Source organism: Zootoca vivipara, chromosome 5, assembly GCF_965207765.1.
Source record: "Zootoca vivipara chromosome 5, rZooViv2.hap1.1, whole genome shotgun sequence".
NCBI classification, from domain to species: domain Eukaryota; kingdom Metazoa; phylum Chordata; class Lepidosauria; order Squamata; family Lacertidae; genus Zootoca; species Zootoca vivipara.
Window position 1 is genome coordinate 91679589 of NC_142588.1, and position 21083 is coordinate 91700671.

Genomic DNA, 21083 nt, shown 5'->3' on the forward strand with positions numbered 1-21083 from the left:
TCAAATAAAATGCAAGGAACCGCAGTGAGAAAACTCACTGTAGAACCACAACTCAAATAATACTCCAGGATCCAAAGGAAAATGCCGCCAAGAGTGTGGGCAGATCACATATCATTTGGAAGGGAAGTCCATTGGCGAGGGGCCACCACCAAGAGAACAGTGTCTCATGTAACCACCCTCCCCAGGCAAAAACATTTCTCTTCTCCCAGACCTTTGGCCAATTAGACAGTCCATGGCCTTATAAACTGTGTGGGTTTTTTTGGGGGGGGAGTATTGTGTTCTCATTGGTTATTATGTAATGTATTTTTGTGTTTTTATATTTTAAACCACCATGTGACGCTCAGCTAAGGGGCAGAATATAATATAATCATGGTCAAGTAAGTTCTGGGAACTTGGAGAAGCTAAGCACCAAAAGATTTGGTTGTGGGAAATTATTGTTATGGATTTGGGAGGGGGAATCCCCCTCTAAACCATAGAAATTAATAAATAGGATTTTGGTTATTTGGGATGTGGAGAAATACAAGCTGTAGAAGCTAGGGACATTAGGAAACAATGCAGGGCCTTGTAGAATAATAAAAGAAATATGGGAGATGGTCTATAATGAACTTACGAAAACGCTTAAAAGAACATTTCCTAAAAACCCAGAAGCTTTCCTTCTGGGAAGAATGACAATGGAAAAACCAATAAATCAAACTACTCTATGGATGTACAGTGGTACCTCTACTTACAAATTTAATGCGTTCCGAACGAGATTTGTAAGTAAAAAAAAAAAAAGTAAGTCGAATCCCATAGGAATGCATGGGGAGAAAAAAATCGTAAGTCGAAGCAACCCTATCTAAAAATTCGTAAGTAGAAAAAATCCTATCTAAACCACATCCAAGATGGTGGACGGAGCTCCATTCGTAAGTAGAAACATTCGTAAGTAGAGTTATTCGTAAGTAGAGGTACCACTGTACGTGACTACAGCTGCCCAAATTCTAGTAGCACAAAAGTGTAGAAAAGATGTAATACCAGGAAGAGAAGAATCGCACCTTAAAATATTAGAATATATAGAACTTGTCAGCAAGACAAATAGTTTAAGAAATAAAGATGATAAGAATTTAAAAGAGGACTGGACATTATTTATAAAATACTAGCTGGCCCAGTCACGCGTTGCTGTGGCTCATCCCTGTGACTGCCCCCACCCTGTTCCAACCCTATTTTGCCCCTCCTCCCCCACCCACGGTTCATCCCTGTGACTCTCCCAACTCTGTCCTGACCTATGACCTATTCTGTCCCCTCCCCCCCACCCTGGGTCATCCCTGTGATTGGCCCCACCCTGTCCCGACCCATGACCTATCCTGCCCCCTCGGTCCAGTCTGCAAAGTCAAGCCGAGATGCTGTGGAGAGGGAACCTTTCCTAGTTGCAGTACCAGTGTAGCAGTCGCTAGAGGGCGCTGTTTTGCAACCTCTCCTGTGCTCCCAGCACCCCTGGCTATCTGAGTTTTGTGTTCAGGAACAGTGGGTTTTACCTGCTTTACTTGCCATAGGTGTGGCATCTGTGTACGCAAAGTGTATGCAAACACACCCAAACTGGTCTGCAACGTTGTGTCAAAATTTCAACCCAATCGGTCAAGTGGTTTCAGAGAAAAGTGGATGCCCTAGATAGATAGGGAAAAAATAGTATAACAAGAAAATAAGTGTGACAGACTGGGGGTAAAAATATTCAGCAGCAGATGTGACATAGTGGGACAGTATAAGGTAATGAAAATAATTTAGTAAAATAAGAAAATGCAGTCAAAAAGACAACAGATAGGAAACCAGATAAAAAGTGGAAGGGGAGTTAAAATTAATGCTTATAAGAGTTATAATACATTACTACTGTACTGTATTATTATTTACAGATACGTGTCATATACTTATGTTAGTCCCCCCGCTTTCTTATTACCATGTGTGTGACTGTAACATACTATGCATTGTTGATATGATAAAACAGAATGTACAGGGCCATTGAAGTCAGTTGGCAATGCAAGGGAACTGCCCTGGCCCTTTGCCCTGAGGTGTGGGCACAAACTGGGGGTTTGGAAGGTTGCCAGCCTAGCTGGATGTGAGGTGACAGGAAAAGACAGTCTTGAGGAAGGGTTGCTGGAGGAGGAAGAGGAAGAGGAAGGAAGGAAGGAAGACTAGGATCCATCTTGGGCAGGCTGGCCGCTTCCTGCCTGGGACAAATGCCTTCAACTCCAGGGCTGCACTGCTTTGGGGGTACAAGCCCCTCTTGAAATGACCATACTGTAAGATCTGGACCCCTCCATGCAGACAGAAGGTATAAATAGGTGAATAAACCATATTTCTTAAAGCTACGGCAGGCTCCGCCATGTCTCAATTCTCCAAAGGAACACAGACTGGAACCCATTGGAACCCTGCCCCAGCTCGGCAAAGAGAGGGGGTGGCACCCAACTTTTGTAAGATTCTTTTGAGAGCAGGGCAGAACGAACATTTTCTGCTTATAGGCGGTGCCTAGGTTGCTTAGCAGTAGTGCAAGACTAGGATTATGTCATTGTCACCCTGTCCTCTTCATCTTGCCACAGCTCCTGTTGCCCCACTCTTTATTGCATCGTTTCCAAATGCCTTGGTCACCTCCCGATGCCACACTCCAGCTCCCATCAGCCCCAGCCAGCACGGCCAATACCCAGGGGTGACGGGAGTTGTGGTCCAACAACCTCCGAAGGGCCACAGGTTCTGCATGCCTGCTCCGAATGATTTGATGCAGCTAGTTCTAGCTGGGTGCTATTGCAGCAGGGCCTTAGTGCAAGAGTTGCAAGACCAGGGAGAGGCTCTTTGAGAAAGACCTGTCTTCATTCTTTTGTCATGAAGAAAGAGCGTGGCCTGTGTCCCACAATCTCCTCACCCTGTTATTAAATCATAATATTGATTACTATTTCAACATGACTGTTACCTCCTTATCATCTAATCGCCACCATGCAGTAACAGCAGAAGAAGCTGAGGCAGCCTTCGCAAAAACTGACAGGCAGCCCTGAAGATGAAGACATCCCACTAACGAAGCAGATGTTTCCAGACCATTCAGAGGCACAAGCTGATCCTAAAACCGAGGGATAAAGCAGCCAGGGCAATGGTGGGGGTGAGCGGGCTCCTTGCTGTTGGCATTGTAACTCTCCTGATCGTGCAGTTCCTAAAGCTGCAATGGTTGCGTCGGCAGTACCCACCTGGACCAATCCCGCTTCCCTTAATTGGAGGTCTGTGGTCCTTGGACTTGAGTCTCAACCAGGAAACATACACCAAGGTATTTATTTTGGCTTGATTTGCCATATTGTTGAAATGAAACTGATTTAAGTTTGCAGCAGCAGAATGGAAAGGGGGCCAGAATACTTTGGTGACTTGTAACGTGTAAAGATGGGTTTGAACGGCAACTCAGTTCACATTTAGAAGGTGAACTTACCTAACTCATATTTTCCAATGCATTGTGTGAACTGAAGCGCAGGGGTCCTCTGAAGTTTGCAGTGCTATGAATTTTGCAATGCAGTTCTCTAGCCAAAGAATGTCCACAAAGGAGGTATATACTAAGTGTGCATATATGGGTGAAAATTGTATACAAAATGCATCAGAAAATAGACATCTCAGGGGATATATTATTTGTGAAAATGTGTCTATTGGGCAAGGCTGCCTTAAAAAATATGGAACAATGAGAAACAATGAGGATGTAGAGAGAAACAAAACTCTCAGACAAGACAAGAGAGATTCACCTGTCCTTGGGTATGTGGTTTGTGTTATGCTCATCTTTTATTCTGATGGCAATGGTCCCTGGGTTTGTGTGTATGTCTGTGAGACTGAAATGTTGCCAGTTAGAGTTGGGTGAAATGATTGCATTTTTCTCCAGAAACGATTGGTGGCACAGGATTCCCCTAGCTCCCGAATTTTCTACTCCGTTTCTCCTGAATTTTCCAAAAATGACCATATTGCTTTCTGGAATCCAGTAAAGAATCTGAGCACAAAGGGGGCATAATAAAAGGGAGATTCTGCCTTTTCTAGCCTGCTGAAGTAGACAACAACTTGCACCCCCAATCTGTGCCATGCCCAATGGTTTCATAGAGCTCATGGAACCAGGTAGTTCTCCTTGTTGAGTAAAGAATGGAAGATAATTACTCCCAGATTACTTCTATGATTCTTTGTATTTTTATAATGTGTATCACGGGGTCGGCAGGTTTTTGTGGCTTGGGCCGGTTCACAGTCCCGCAGACGCCACGGTGGGCCGGAGTGTGTGTGAGCATGCACGCACGCATGCACGCGCACACACACATGCACAAATGCTATTTCTGGTGCTCCTTTCGGCGCAGAGGAGGTGTGTGCAGCTTCCCATTGGCTGCAGGAGCTTCCTGCAGCCAATGGGAAGCCAGCCAGCATCAACGAAGGCGGTCCCTGCTCTGCTCCACGCCGGTTTAGTGCAGCACACGGGAGCCGACCGAGTGGGTGACGGGGGTCCCCGAGCAGATGTCATTGTATAATTTGTGGTTTCCTCTGCTTGTAATAATAATAAGAATAAGAATATATTATTTATACCCCGCCCATCTGGCCGGGTTCCCCCACTCTGGGCGGCTTCCAACAAAACACTAAAATACAGAAACCAACTTGTGTAAAGTAATATAGAAAGGCAGTATACAAATTAAAAGTGAAATGAAAAAATGAAATGAAATGCACAATAAGGTATGTATTTAGAAGTCTCAAGCAAATAATTGTCGATGCTTCTTGTAAATGAGACAGGTTTTTGTTGATATTTTACTGAGAGAAGAGTAGGTCTCCCCACCGTTTTTGCAGCCAGGAAGATGTGGTGTTCATGTGAACCCCCTCGGATATTGTTGTTGTTGTTGTTGTTGTTGTTATTTTCTATGCTGCCCACCTCACTGGGTTGCCCCAGCCACTCTGGGAGCCTCCTGACAAAATATTAAACACAGCATGAGGGTGCCCACCCTTTTGAATGCCCTCCCATCTGATGTCTTTTTTTTATATACATAATTTTTATTAAGTTTTCCTTTTTGACACTCCAATCAGATCACATCAAATATTCCACATTATACATGTACATATGCTTCCCATGCTTCAAGACTTTGGAGGGCTCTGATCAACATCATAGTCCCACTGCATTTCGTAGTCTTCCGGTAATTCTTATTTCTCTTTCTCTTGTTATCCTTCCTTCATTCACAGCCTCTGAGTTGTTCCCACAAGCGAGTTAAAACAACCAATAATATGTTTCTGTGTGGATTTTGTGTCAATGATTCCCTTCGATAAGTTCGCAGGATCTCCTCACAAGCTGGTATTTCTGCCAAGTCAGTCAAGGTCTTTCCACTACGAGCAAATGCCGCTGCAGGCAGACACCATCTTCACACAGTTCCGATGAATTCCAATCTCAAGCGTCCACTCAATAATTTCCCCAAACCAGTTGCATCAAACATTGTATTTCCAGGGGAGATTTACCGAATCAGACTGGAGGTACAAATATAACAACATATTAAGGGCTCACCTCCCCATATGACTATTTCTAATTCTGCAACCCAGTTGGCTTCCAACATGGCGGATTCCCAATTTTCAACTGCGACACGACTGATAAAAGTTGCAGGAAACTGTCCAAAGTTTTTATAAAAAATCCAGCAGCTAATGAGACCTGCTTCTGTCTGATGTTGACGAAATCTTCTTCCAAGCAAATCACAGATCAAAGGTCTTGATTATATTATATATTTTCATTTCCACACAGTTTATACTTTTAAAGCCATATTATATCAATGAATACCAAACTTTCCATTCTCGCTTGTTATAAATATTATAGACGGATTATAGATGGATCTTCTGGTGGTTTTTTTGCCAAATAATATAATAAAGCAAAGTACAATAATAGAAGAGGCTTGCCCCCCCCCTCCGTTCCGACATACCAACAGATGTTAAACCTTCTTCCAATCAGACTTTTTTGGTACCTCAGTGGCTAGGTTGTTTAGCAGAGTAATTCCTCCCTCCTCGCTTGAAGCATGTCCATAACTTAAATCCAATTTTTCATCTTAAGAAATGGAGCTTGAATCGCTCACGGAAGAAGCGTCCAGAAGAGCCAGGTTTTCTTGGGGGCTTTCCACCCAGTGCCCCCTGCCTCCCTCCTTCCGGATTTGGTCCAGGTTGATGGGCATCTGCGGATGAGACTGCGTCTTCCCTCATCTCTCGGAAGATTTGGGAGGCTGATCACTCCCATCTCAGCCTCTAATTACCCCATGATAGCCGGAGCGATGGAATGTTCAGCCATCTTCCGTGGCGCCTCAAGCGGAACGCCCTCCCATCAGATGTCAAGGAGATAAATAACTATACAGCTTTTAGAAGACATCTGAAGGCAGCCCTGTATTGGGAAGTTTTTAATGACTGGTGTTTTATTATGTTTTTATACTGTACTAGCTGGCTGGGCCACGCGTTGCTGTGGGTTTTTGTGTTAAATTGACCTTTTTCAGTTAAATGGACCTTCAGAGTCTCCCTTTAGAGTCCCCTCACCTGCCCTCTCCCAACCCTAACTCCCCTGCTGTAAGTTTCAAAAATAACAGTTCCCCCCACTGCTTTGGCTGACTCAGGGTCCTCCCCCCCACCATGGCTATGTGTCCCCCCATTGTTGTGCCTCATCCCTGTGACCCCCCACCCCGTTGTGAAAGCCCCATATTCTGTTTGTTTTTGCCTGTGGCCTACTGGGCAATGCTGCAGCCTACTCAGTTTTCCCTGCTTGGCAATGCTGCGGCCTATTGAAAAAGCTGGGCATTGTTGCTGCAAAAGGACTGTTTTCAGTTGGTTGCTGTGGAATTTTGTGATGTCATCTGGCTGCGCAGCTTTGGAGGCGGCAGCAGGGTGCGATCTGCCTTTCTATTGGATGCTGCTGGAGTTTTCAGAGCTTCTGGTGGTGACGTCTAATTTGGGTGCCACTTTTTTGTATTTAATCATTATTTTAGGTGTGAAAGGTGTGGTTTTTTGAAAAAATTTAATGCCAGATCCCTCCCTGATGGGCATGGAACGTTGTGGCCAAATTTGTTACATTACGGTTCAGCAGTTACGGAGAAATGCTGTGACCTCCGCATGTGCAATGCCTACATTTATATATATATATATAGATGTGTTGGAAGCTGCCCAGAGTGGCTGAGGCAACCCAATAAGATGGGCAGGGTATAAATAATAAAATGATGATGATTATGATAAAACAATTTGGGCGGGCACACACCATTTCCCATACATTGCTTACATAATACGTTAGTTGCTGGGGATGATACTTCTTGTACTCAATTATAAGTAACACTTGGGCCCAGATGAGACAGTTTACCTATAATTTTTTTCTTTAGTGACAGTGTGAAATGCTCTTAAATCAAATAAGGGAAGATGATAGTTTTATGGTCATATTTGCATTTGCTGGGGTGGACGATATGACCTTTGAGGATACTTCCAACTCCATAATTCTATGGTTCTATGATGGGGGAACAGTGTTTGATCCTGATGTCTATTTTGCTCTAGGAGGCTTAGTTTGGTCAGAGTCGAATACAGTGGTACCTCTACTTACGAATATCTCTACTTACGAATGTTTCTACTTACGAACGGAGCTCCGCCCGCCATCTTGGATGCGGTTTAGATAGGATTTTTTCTACTTACAGATTTTTAGATAGGGTTGCTTCGACTTACGAATTTTTTTCTCCCAATGCATTCCTATGGGATTTGACTTACCTTTTTTTTTTACTTACGAATGTGCGTTCGGAACACATTAAATTCGTAAGTAGAGGCATTGACGTCAAATGAGGCTCGCCAACTCAGGGGACAACCAACAACATTCCTGCAAATGATCTCAGTGATTCAGCTGGGATTTAAGGGTCCAGGAGGTCCCTAATGTACCCTTAGGTGTGGGGGAGGCACTGAATAAAGGTTCAGCTGTCAGTCCAGTCAGCTTCTGTATGTGTCATGGACTGGTTGGATGCAGAGGAATGGTGGGAGGGACCAGCTGGGATTGGGGGCTCAGAGTCCAGGGAGCGATGGTGGGATGATGGGTGGTTACAGGGAAAAGAGGGTGGGGGAGGTGTCAGAAGCTGAGGAGGTAACAGGACTTAGTGAGCAGGGAGAGTTGGTGGCAGAGAGAAGTCCAGAATCAGAAGCAGCGGCTAAAGCAGGAGAGGCCAAGAGGCAAAGGTGAGTCAGGCTGGTGAAGAGTCACGGGTATCTCCCCCCCTGCCGTGACAAGCTCCCCTCCCCCCTTGACTCCCAGAACCAGAAGATGCATGAAAAGGGTGGAGGAGAGGCTGACTTCACACAGGCGCAATTTCCGATTGCTTGGGGAAAGCCCTGGAGAAGAGGCGACAAACGACTGTGAGGAGCCGAGGATTTTCAGCCTCAGCAACTGATTTTCATGCAGTTAAGATCACAGAGAATGAGCTGCTCTGCCCATTAGGCCCGACACTCAACCAAGTCTGTGGAAATTGCGTTTTTGCTAATAAGGAGCAATCCCTGAACTGTGTGATTTATTGCCAGTTTGCATTTTAACAGTATGTGGAATGGGAAGGAGGTGCCAACTTGTTCATTTCAGGCAGCAAGCATATTGGGAGGGAGTTGTTTTTTGCTAGAGTGGCCTACAAAGTTGTTTTTTAAAAAGAATTAAATAAATAAATAAAATAACTTTTCTTGCAATTATCTAAATTGCAGATATCAAAGCGTTATGGGAGGATCTTCACCATGTGGGTGGGACACAAACCCATGATTATCCTGAATGGGTTCGATGCTGTGAAAGAGGCTCTGGTCACGCATTCCGAACAGATGACGGGCCGGCCCATGACCCCTTTTGTGATTGAAACAATGAAGGGAAAAGGTAAGTCAACCTCCTTACTGTTAAGCATGTTGAGATTTCTGGCCTCTACCTTGATCAGATGCAACAAAATGCACTCAAATCCCGGGGGGGGGGGGGAGGAGCATACATGAAAAAAAAACAACGTCCATCAAAAATGTTAATTGAATTCCCAGTACAGGCAGGTTCCGCTATCGATCCGCTCGCCATGTGAAAATTTAGTTACCTGAACGTACAAAATTATGACCAAACCTTGTTATACACTCCACAGATTCAGCTATCCAAACAGCCGGAGTTTGCCCACTTCCTTACTTCCTTACTTGCTTGTGTTTCGTTGGATGGTAACAGCCAATTTCAGGCCGAAACCATGCAGGGAGGGAGGGAGACCGGTCAAATCATTTCCCCCTTTGTCTCTCTTTTGCGGGTTGGCTGCAGCAATTCCTAGGAACAAACCATTGGGGGGGGGGGAGAATCAGACAAATCCCCATTTAGAAATGTTCCCATAGGAATCAATAGAAATTGTGGACTCATTATGCGAACACTCGCCTAACAGGGAACGCGTTGTGTTTGGTAAGCCGGACCTGCGTAACCAGTGGTACCTCTGGTTAAGAACTGAATTCGTTCCGTAGGTCCGTTCTTAACCTAAAAGTACGTATTCTTAACCTGAGGTACCACTTTAGCTAATGGGGCTTCCTGCTGCCACCGCACCGCCAGCGCGCGATTTCTGCTCTCATCCTGAGGTAAAGTTCTTAACCCGAGGCACTACTTCCGAGTTAGCGGAGTCTGTAACCTGAAGTGTCTGTAACCGAGGTACCACTGTATATTGAAATGGACAAAGCAGAAATGGACAAATCAGTCTATTTCCAGGCCCTCTTGTTTTTGCATACGATGCGGGGATATAGGATGCTATTTCCTACAAAGTAAAACCATGAGTCCACCTAGCTCAGAATGTGCTACTCCAGAGGACCCCGCTGTGGTACCTGCAGGCATTGGGGTGCCCATGAGTACCTCCTGTGGTACCCACAAATGTTCTCAGTAACTGACCCCTTCAAAAATCTGCAGTGTACGAGTGGCTCCTGGCAGATATTCGAGTAGCCATAGCAGAATGTGGACGAGCGTCTACATACAAGTGCACACACCATTGAAATTCATATCAAGTGGATCCAAATGGCATCCATCCATACTTCCTCAATACCGTGTTTCTCCAAAAATAAGACACCGTCTTATATTTATTTTTCAAAAAACACACACACGGTGGCTTATTTTCAGGGGATGTATTTTATTATTATTATTATTATTATTATTATTATTATTAATAATAATAATTTTTATTTATACCCCGCCCTTCCCGGTCAAGACCGGGCTCAGGGCGGCTAACAACAAATAATATCAACACAAATATAAAAGAAACAATTCAGTTAAAACAACAGAATAATACAATGTTAAAATTCAATTTTAAAATTAAAAATCTACGAATAAAATAAAACCATTATAAATAAAACCTTAGGGGAGGGTAACCGTGGGGTCAGACTGCGTCAGTCCGAAGGCCAAACGAAACAGCTCTGTCTTGCAGGCCCTACGAAAAGATGACAAATCCCGCAGGGCCCTAGTCTCCTGAGACAGAGCGTTCCACCAGGTCGGGGCCAGTACTGAGAAGGCCCTGGTCCTGGTCGAGGCCAGCCTAGCCACCTTGTGACTCGGGATCTCCAATATGTTATTATTTGTGGACCGTAATGTCCTCTGTGGGTCATACCGGGAGAGGCGGTCCCGTAGGTACGAGGGTCCTAAGCCGCATAAGGCTTTAAAGGTCAAAACCAGCACCTTGAACCTGATCCTGTACTCCACCGGGAGCCAGTGCAGTTGGTAAAGCACTGGATGAATATGAATAATAATATGATTATTATTAAGTATGGTACAGTTTAACCTACAAGGTTAAACTGCCTATCATCACTATGGCTTTTTTGGGGGGTATGGCATATTTTCGGAGAAACATGGTAGGAATGAGGTGCCTTCCACCTCCCCTCACATTTTGCCCTGCCGGCTATGCATAATGAACACACAACTAGAGTTGGGTCAAGGATTGTCTGTACCTCAATTGAACAGCACTTGCATTGCCCATTCAAAATCCTAGGTTCCATCTCTGGCTTTTCCTGGACCAGGGCTCAAGGCAGCTCACACAATTTAAAGCAATCCAGATAAAATAAAAAGGTAAAAGGTAAAGGGACACCTGACCATTAGGTCCAGTTGTGACCGACTCTGGGGTTGCGCGCTCATCTCGCATTATTGGCCAAGGGAGCCGGCGTATAGCTTCCTGGTCATGTGGCCAGCATGACAAAGCCGCTTCTGGCAAACCAGAGCAGCACATGGAAACGCCGTTTACCTTCCCGCTGTAGCGGTTCCTATTTATCTACAGTACTTGCATTTTGACGTGCTTTCGAACTGCTAGGTTGGCAGGAGCTGGGACCAAGCAACGGGAGCTCACCCCGTCACAGGGATTCGAACCGCCAACCTTCTGATCAGCAAGCCCTAGGCTCAGTGGTGTAACCCACAGCGCCACCTGGGTCCTCCAGATAAAATACCAACAGCTAAAAACATATAAACTTTTCCCCCCCGTAAGGCATACCATACAGTTGTTTGATGCATTTCTCCCCATCCCACTCAAATGCTCCTATAATGTCTTGATCTGCTATAACAGGAGTTCTGTTTGCAACTGGCCACATCTGGAAGCAGCAGAGGCGCTTTAGCCTGACGTCCCTGCGGAATTTAGGCATGGGGAAGAAGGGCGTGGAGTACCGCATTCAACAGGAGGCAAACTATGTCCTCGAACTCTTTGCAAGCGAGGGAGGTGAGAAACACCACCATTATTATACAGACTGAATGCTGCGCAGTTTCAAGCTTGGGAATTGATCAGCACTTCTGGTCGGGGCTAACAATGCAGAAATGCAAGGTTAACTGCAGGGCCGCCCCTACGGCAAGGCTGGGTGGCGCCGGGTGCCGGGGGGTGGTGGTGTGCCGTGCTGCTGTGCCCGCTGCAGCTGCGGTGCGCCCGCCAGACAGCCGCGCTGCGAAATGGGGTGGGGGGGAGCCGGAGGGATCTTCGCACCATGGCGCCAGATATGTTTAAGACGGCCCTGGTTAACTGTCCAATGCATTTATAGGATCAGTTTCTTCTAGTGTGACTATTTAAGCTTCTAGGTCTCATGGGTGTAGACTGAAAAGCATAGACATGCCTAGGATATGTCTGTTGAAGCTCTGGAATTTGTGCAGCTCATAAATGGCCATCTGTCATGGATGCTTTAGTTGAGATTCCTGCATCTGCAGTGACCTTCAGGCCCCCTTCCAATTCTATAGTTCTATGATCCATGAAACCACATATTTAAAAATGTGATAATCTGCAAGTCTATGGAGACTGTCCTTTCCCTCTCCCCTTCAGAATCACCCACAATGCAGGAGGGCACTCTGTAGCTGCCACCAGAACTCCCTGGCTCCTTTGGAATCAAGAACTAAAAAACAGAGCACAGCGTCTTTAAAGGCAACAGCTGCTAGAGGGCAGAGCTAGAGGCAATTGCTTGGCTGCAGGACTCCTTAGGGCCTCAGTTGCCTGCCTGCTGTTGCTGAAGCAACATTATTGCCTGCTCCTTGCACAGAGCCTTTGGCGCTGACTCCACGGGGAGCTGGCTGGAGGAGGAGTTCTGGACTCCTGCCCTGTTGATGATGGCTCCAGGTTGAGATTGCTTTTGTGCAGTGTTTCACTGATGTGTTTATTTGCACCACACAAAAAGAACCTTGGTACAATCATATCTAACTTGCCCCGAGGGATTTAGTCTGGCTCTTGTGCAGGATCGTCTGCAAAGAGAACGCCACTTTTGGGATCAATCTCACTCTTCTAGCATGCGTCAAGGAACAGTGTGTGAGGAGGAGGAGATGCTTCTACATGCAGAAAGTGACTCCATCTCCCATCATCCTGAGCAAGTATGGACCAAGGGCAGGAATGATGGGAGTTGTAGTACAATAACATGTGGCAGGCCAAAAGTTTCCCAGCCCTGAGTCAGGCAGAATCATACACTGAAAGAATGAAATGAAAGACAAGCACAAAAACAGTGAGGAATACTTTTCATGGCAGACCCAGCCCTCCCCCTCCTACTAGATTTGCTCCTGGCCTTTCAGGTGAAAACGTTTGGCTTCATATTGTTGTTGTTTAGTCATTTAGTCGTGTCTGACTCTTCGTGACCCCATGGACCAGAGCACGCCAGGCACTCCTGTCTTCCACTGCCTCCCGCAGTTTGGTCAGACTCATATTCGTAGCTTCGAGAACACTGTCCAACCATCTCATCCTCTGTCATCCCCTTCTCCTGAGGGCACAAGGTGATGGGTTCATATTAGGCAGGTCTAATTGTTGGTCTGAATGTTAAATGATGACACTTTGTCACACCTGCCCTTTCAGGGAAGCCCATGAACCCTGCTCTCATCATCTTCCCTGCGGTCTCCAACGTGATCTCGTCTGTGGTGTTTGGGCATCGCTTCTCCTACGATGACGAGGTCTTCCAAGAGATGGTCAAGAATGTCGATTTCATGTTCCATTTTTTGCCCAGCCCATTTCGAATTGTGCGTGTTCCGAAAGCTTTCGAAAAACAAGATTAAGTAACGTCCTGTGTCAAAAGGGAAGCTGGGTTATTCTTTGTTGCTGGCATTGGTCTGTCTTGAGAGGCAACGGAGTGCGCCTCTGGGGGTGAAGTCAAACCGTTGCATTAGTGGCACTCGCACTGAAATGACTTCTCTGGCACACAATCCTGAGCAGTGTGTCTGGAAGTCCTGGGCTGCCCAGGGGACTCACTGAGGTGGTCCAAAGGAAAGCAGAGCAATGTGCATAGCTGCCAAGTCTCCCGTATTCCCCGGGAAACCCCCGTTTTTCCAGCTGTTCCCAGCCAAAACAACGGATTTTTTTGTTTTCCCCCGGTTTATTCTGGCACGGCGGACATTTTGGAACTGGGCGGAGCATGCTCAGAAGCGACTTTTGATGCTGCTCTGCCCAGTTCCAAAATGGCCGCAGCGCGACTTCTGGTGCGGCGGCCATTTTGGAACAGGGCAGAGCAGCATCAAAAGTAGCTTCTGAGCATGCTCCGCCCAGTTCCAAAATGGCGGCAGCGCTACTTCCGGTCTGCTACTTCCGGTCCAGTCCCTTATTTCTCAGGCCGGAACTTGGCAGCTATGGCTATGTGTTTGGCACCAGCTTGGCTGCAGGAATTGCCGGAAGGAGGCGAACAAGGCGCCATCCAACTGTCTTAGGGACGCCACTCTGGATTGGTGTAGGGTTTACTCATTAGCATTTTCTTCTCCTGAAGGTATCCTGCAAGGTTTTGAACTAGGGCCTCAGAGACCAGGATTCAAGCACAAAATTCATTGGGCAGCATTTAGCTGGACACAGTCTCTTAACCTAACACAGGCATAGGCGAACTTGGCCCTCCAGATGTTTTTGGCCTACAACTCCCATGATCCCTAGCTAACAGGACCTGTAGCCAGGGATGATGGGAATTGTAGTCCCAAAACATCTGGAGGACGGAGTTTGCCTATGCCTGGCCTAACCTAACTCACATGGCTGTTGTGAGGATGAAATGGGAAAGGGGTGGACCTAAGAAGAGTCCTTCTGGACCAGGCCAAAGGTCCCTCTAGTCCAGCGTCCTGTTTTCACAGTGGCCAGCCAGATTCATGTGCACAAAAGCCCTCTCCCCTGCTGTGGCTTCCAGCACCTGCCATTTCAGAAGCATTACAGCCTCTGACAGTCAAGACAGAACTGACTGGCAGCCCTGGGTAGTTTTATGTGATGCTAGTCCTCTTGGCATTCCTCATTAAAACGTTGGTGCTTCAAAGACAATGCCAGGCTCATAATCTCTTTTCAAGCATAAAGAGGAAGAGAGACAATAAAAGCAAGAAAGGAGAAGAAAGCAAGGATCTGAGGAGAGACGGGGAGCAGTAGTATTCCAAAAACAGCAATGTCGTTTCAGACAATTACCCCTCATAAGCATATTATCCAAGGGCCCATATTAAATAAATAAGTTTATTTACCCGTTAGCTTTAAGAGCTTGAAGAAATGACCAGCCCTTCCATATACAAGATCCTTTCTGTGAGCCATAATTACACACTCACGAAAGCAGCCTTTGCTTACCCCCCACATACACCACAACTGTCCCAGAAAAAATGGGACATCCCGTTTTCTCACGTGAGAGCAGGGCAGCCATTTTGGGTGTCACGATCTTGCACAATTTTGCACCAAGATCTCACCCAGAAAAGTGGCCCGATCTCGGTGTGGTGCCCCAAAATGCATGCTTTGGTGCGCAGTGCAAGCCTAGCTCTGGGGAAAGTGCATCTCTTGGGCTCTGTGATCTCGCGCGGGGCCAGTGACTTGCGCAGGAGCACAGATGGGAAGATGTGCATTCTGGTGCGTTCTCAAAATATCGGAGGGTATGCCCGTGTGCCCTTCAAAGAGCTACGATTAACGTGGTGAGGGCAAATAACCGAGCGTCTTCTCTTTCTCTCCACCTCCAGGCATATGATCTTTTCCCTGGGCTGATGCGCCGTCTGCCGGGACCTCACCAGAAGGCGTTTGAATGCTTGGCGAAAGGGCATGCAATGATAAGGGATGAGATCAAAAGCCACGAGAAGACCAGGGACCCAATTGACCCGCAGGATTTAATTGACCACTATCTGAATCAGATTGAAAAGGTAAGGGGCTGCCTTCTGTGCAGTTGGAGCTCATCCGGAGAGATGGTGGAAATGTTGGTAAATCATAGAATCGTAGAAGGGACCCTGAGGGTCACACCCCTGCAATGTAAGAAATGCAGCTAAACCATCTATGAAAGGTAGCTATCCAGCCTTTGCTTAAAAGCCTCCAAGGAAGGGGAGTCCACAACCTCCTAAAGGAGACATTTCCACTGTCAAACAGCTCTTTTAACACTAAAAAAAGAGTTAAACAATGGTTCTGATAACCATATAGCCATCCGACATTCTTTTTTAATGTTAATAAAAGGTAAAGGGACCCCTGACCATTAGGTCCAGTTGTGACCGACTCTGGGGTTGCGCGCTCATCTCACATTATTGGCCGAGGGAGCCGGCGTATAGCTTCCAGATCATGTGGCCAGCATGACAAAGCCGCTTCTGGCAAACCAGAGCAGCACACGGAAATGCCGTTTACCTTCTCACTGTAGTGGTTCCTATTTATCTACGGTACTTGCATTTTGACGTGCTTTCGAACTGCTTGGTTGGCAGGAGCTGGGACCAAGCAATGGGAGCTCACCCCATCACAGGGATTCGAACCGCCGACCTTCTGATCAGCAAGCCCTAGGCTCAGTGGTTTAACCACAGCGCCACCTGGGTCACAGCACCACATTAATGCTAATAATGTGTTATTAACATGTGACACCAGAGGGTGCTGCAGAGCAACTAGCTATCATAAACTTAGGTAGACCTTGTGGAAAGGAAGCAAAGCGAAACCAAACGGACTGTCTTGACGTTTTCTAATATCATTTTAACAACGTTTAAAAGGCGAGTGTAGATCCAGCCTTACTGTCAGAAAGTTCTTCCTAATGATTAGTCGGAATCGTCTTTCTTGTCTCTTCTCAGTCTCCTCTTTTCCATACTCCGTTCCTTCAACTGCTCTTAATAAGGCTTGGCTCCTAGATCCTTCATCATCTTAGTTGCCCTCCTCTGCACACTTTCCAGGCCATCTCACATAGTTTTGGCTTTTTGCAAAGAATTCTGGAGGCTGCATTTTCTTAAGGGTCCTGAGAGTTGTCTCTGGCCCCACCTACCATTGTCCTTCAGAAGCTTGCCTAGACGGGAAGTCGGTCCATAGGCTGAAATGTTTTCCCCACTGCTCTTTGCCCGCCTGCCATTTGTTTAACACTGTATTCTGGCATAGTTCAGAATGCTAACCTATCCAGGGGCCACACAAAGAACAGAGCGCCACTAAACCCTTTAACATTTACTCTCGCCTTTTGGGCACCAACAGAGCAAAGGTGACCCCGACAGCACATTTGACGAGGAAAACATGCTCCACGTCATCACCGACTTCTTTGCAGCGGGGACCGAGACGACGGCCGTCACCATTCTCTGGGCTATCGTCTACATGCTAGCCTTTCCAGACATCCAAGGTGAGGCCTCCGTAACAAGTCCAGATACATTTTATAGGTAGAAAGCATCGTGTGGGAAGGTCAGCACCAGCACATTCACAAGCTGGCTGAACAGGCAGGGGGGACTTTGCAGTCTGTTTCAGTGAAGCAAAGAGTTGGTTTTGAAAGCTGGTTGCTGTGCACCTAATTCGCCTGCGCATATACCACCTCCACCATTTCACTGAACATTTTACACACACACACACACACACACATATAATTTTAATAAAAAATTCTAATTTACATTTCAAAATATTCATTTAAACAACCTTAAATCAATGGCTTCCCTTCTTCTCTTTCCATGGTTCATTTTGCTTACCAAGCATCCCTGCATATTTTACAACATGAACTAAACCATTGTTACATCCTTCAAAACTTATTTACACTGTTGAATTTATCTTAATGCTACCGGTGCTTTTAAATGAACACAATTTTCACCCATATATTCAGTAAACATCCTCCAGTCTTCTTCAAATGTATATTCTTCTTGTTCACTTATTCTATACGTTAAATCTGCAAGTTGCTCGTACTCCATCAGTTTAAGTTGCCATTCTTCTTTGGTTGGGACCTTGCTCGTTTTCCATTTTGGGACTAACATGACACGGGCCGCAGTAGTAGCATACATAAAGAATCATTTTTGACCCTTGGGGATTTCCCTCTGAACTATCAACATTAGTTTATCCTTAACATACTCACCCAATAGCTCAGGGTGGGTGAACCGCAAGCCTGGGGCTGGGTGTGGCCCTGCAGGTAATTTCATTTGACGTGACATTTCATTTGACGCAACACAGCCACTGACCTCTGACGCTGCTACTAGGCGCCCTGCAGGGAGGCAAGCTGTGCAGGGACAGCATCTCCTCTCCTAGAGAAGAAAGTGTGGTTTTGCGACGGCCGTCCAGGCTCTCCCCTCCCCCCAGCCTCACTGGAGCTAAGCAGGACCTTGTTGCACCACCTGCTTGCCCAGCACCCACGCAGGGGCAAGCCCCGACTGGCTGATGCAGAGCCATGCTCTCCTGTCTCTTGAGGAGGAGGAGGAGGCGCTGTCCAAAGGACCGGCCATGGCATGGCTTGCACCCTTTCAGAATCCAGTGGCACTGGCATTGGAGGGCTCTGTTTACCATCCGCACCCCATCCCCGATGTGCGCATGGGCGCCTGCTCTGGGCATCAAAAACTCGCCCTACGCCACCAACTGATCGTGCTTCTTTGCTTGCCTGGATGGAAGGTGGAGAGGCGTCTGGGGATGTGTGCAGAAACTAGCCCGCTGCACAAAAGTGAAACTTTCCGTCATTGCTCCATGCACTTTTGCTTCTGCCCGGCTCCCCACCCCCACCCCCGGCTAGGATATGGCCTTCAAAAAGTTTCATGGAAGGCAATGTGGCCCTTGGGGTTTCCTAGTCCTGACATGGATCAAATTGGTAAATTTATCCTAAGGACTGCCAGAGGTTCCCCCGCTAACGACCTGCCAAATCTGATATGACATGTTTATTTGTATGCATACATGTGTATATTTCACCAGAAAAAGTCCAGGAGGAGCTACATGCCGTACTGGATCCTTCCAAAGAGATCTGTTACGAGGATCGGAAGAGGTTGCCGTACACCAATGCTGTCGTTCATGAGGTCCAGCGCCTCTGCAATGTCCTGCTGGTTGGGTCCTTCAGAGAAGCAACAGCAGACATAACCCTGCAAGGCTATCGTATTAAAAAGGTATACCAATTCTCCTCCTTCTGTTATACCTTAAATTCCCATGGAACGCGGGGAACCACCTTATATTGAGTCAGGCCATCTGGAGAGCCACAGGTTCCCGGCTCTGCTTCGGAGTGGTCTTAGCACTAAGTAAACCCATTGGAATTTACGGACCTAACTTGGTCGTGTTCATTAATTCCAGCAGGCAAATGAGCAAAACCTCAGTAAAATACCACCCAACGTATTTGAGTTATGCAAATATCATACGGAAGTACAGTGGCACCTTGGTTGTTGAATGGCTTGGCTCTCGAACAAATCAGCTCCTGAATGCAGCAAACCCAGAAGACAGTGTTCCAGTCTGCAAACGTTTTTCGGAAGCCAAACACCTGACACAGCTTCCGATGGAGTGCAGGAAGCTCCTGCAGCCAATCGGAAGCTGTGCCTTGGTTTTCGAGTGGTTCTGGGAGTCGAACGGACCCCCGGAATGGATTAAGTTCAATAACCAAGGTACCACTGTACTTAAGATTCCATTCCCACTCTGATTTCTCATCATCTGTCCAGCAGGAGCGAATATGCACCCCTTTCTCTTGACACCCACAGCATCAAGAGAGGGGAGGAAATCACCCAATGACCAGGAGCTTACTTTTATCTGTCCATATGTGGATACTTTGGAACTGAGGAGTTGATCATCATTACTTAATGGTTTTGCAGGGCACTGTCGTCATCCCCGATGTAGCTTCTGTCTTGTATGACCCTGACCAGTGGGAGACGCCTCTTCAGTTCAACCCAAATCACTTCCTGGACAAAGATGGAAAATTCTTCTGCAAGGAAGCCTTCATTCCCTTTGCAGTAGGTAAGTGTGCCCTCTCCCCCACCCCAGCCCAGAGAAATGCCCGCAGGTGCCCCAAGATGCATGCTGCACTGTGTGTGTGTCATTCAATGGCTGCTTGAGCCTTAGGGGCCCTGGGGAATAGCGTCACCTTTTCCTGGCCAGCAAGGAATAAGCAAGACTGACTAACTAACCTGCATCTCAATGTTCCTCCCTACGCAGGGCATCGCATTTGTGTGGGGGAGCGCTTGGCGCGGACCGAGCTCTTCATTGTCTTCACCAAACTTCTGCGGGCTTTTAAATTGCAGCTTCCAGAAGGAGTGAAGAGTGTCAGCATCAAACCTATAACCGGAGGATTGGCCATGGTGCCAAAACCCTATAAGCTCTGTGCTGTTCCTTACTAGGTTCCAGAGGGGAGGAGGGCTATGTGGGCCGCAGAAATGGGCTATCTTTCTGACCGCTGAATTGCCCCTTTCATATCTACATGTTTTAAACTGGTTTTAGAATATTTAAATTGTGCTGATGATGAATGTTTTCGCTGCTCAGGACTCCTCTGGGAGAAGGAATGTATTATAAATTGAATAAAGAAACAAATATTCCTAATTTCATCCAGATGGGTGTTTTTTTTACCTAGGGACCCCTGTTAATAGGTTCACATACCCATTTGTGATGTTCCTATAATAATATGACTTATCTTTTTTTAAAAAAGATCTTTATTTCAGTTCTTTAAAACATTACAAATTATAACAGAAACAAATATAACAAAAAAGAAAGGATTTACGGAATATATAAAAGACAGGAAAAGGTATAAGAATTCCAAAAGCAAAACATGAAAATAAATATTCAAAATAAAGTTTCATCTAAACTTATGCTCAACACAATACATATCAAATTATATATATATATATATATATATATATATATATATATATATATATAATATAATTTTTGATCAGAGCAGAATGAAATCAAAATATGGAAATTTCAAAACGAAAACAGGAAAAAATAAAATAAAATTTAAAATACTTCCGATTGCTCACATATCGCTTCCTCTTTCACCTCTCTTAGCTCGCTTTCTTAAATTCCTTTAATTAAACCACCTACCACAGGTGTGTACTATCTTCTTTTATCTAACAAGTATCTCTCATTAAACCCTTTGAAGTCTCCCTGTGTTCTCTGTTCTGCTTCCTTAATAAAGAAACTAACTGTAAGTTAGTCGGTCTTTCTCTGACCTGCAAATGCCCTGGTCTCCTTGTCGGCTCCCTCCCTGACCGATACCACTTTAAACAGTTGTGGCTTCTGCCAACAAATCCTGGGAACTGTCGTTTGTTACGGGTGCTGAGATTTATTAGAAGATCCCTGTTCTTTAGTGGAGGCTGGTCCATTAGGATGGCTGAGGGACGATGCGTGCCATGAGCCCAGTGGAGATGTCATGGTGGGGAAGGGGAAAACCAGGAGAGTTGGATTTAGACAACCCAGAGGGCAGAAGCAGGACCAGAGAGGAGAAATCAGGGTCTTAAGGAATGGCTGAGCTGGAGGAGTGGGGCCAATGATGAAGGGTCGGGGTTGGATTCTGGG

General features: G+C 46.2%; 1 protein-coding gene across 1 annotated transcript; it reads left to right on the forward strand.

Moving 5' to 3' along the window:
- The first annotated feature begins 2976 nt into the window (after positions 1-2976).
- On the forward strand, positions 2977-20108 carry LOC118093862 (cytochrome P450 2J2). The gene is made up of 9 exons (XM_035133638.3): positions 2977-3280; positions 8689-8851; positions 11523-11672; positions 13272-13432; positions 15371-15547; positions 16833-16974; positions 18510-18697; positions 19388-19529; positions 19728-20108. The coding sequence occupies exons 1-9, from the start codon at positions 3110-3112 to the stop codon at positions 19907-19909; spliced, it is 1476 nt and encodes a 491-aa protein (XP_034989529.1). The 5' UTR covers positions 2977-3109; the 3' UTR covers positions 19910-20108.
- The last annotated feature ends 975 nt before the right edge of the window (positions 20109-21083 follow it).

Coding starts and splice junctions, on each gene's coding strand:
- LOC118093862 (XM_035133638.3), top strand. CDS start 3,110: ATGGTGGGGGTGAGCGGGCTCCTTGCTGTTGGCATTGTAACTCTCCTG. Junction 8,852..11,522: donor TGAAACAATGAAGGGAAAAG/GTAAGTCAACCT, acceptor CTGCTATAACAG/GAGTTCTGTTTGCAACTGGC. Junction 19,530..19,727: donor CTTCATTCCCTTTGCAGTAG/GTAAGTGTGCCC, acceptor CTCCCTACGCAG/GGCATCGCATTTGTGTGGGG.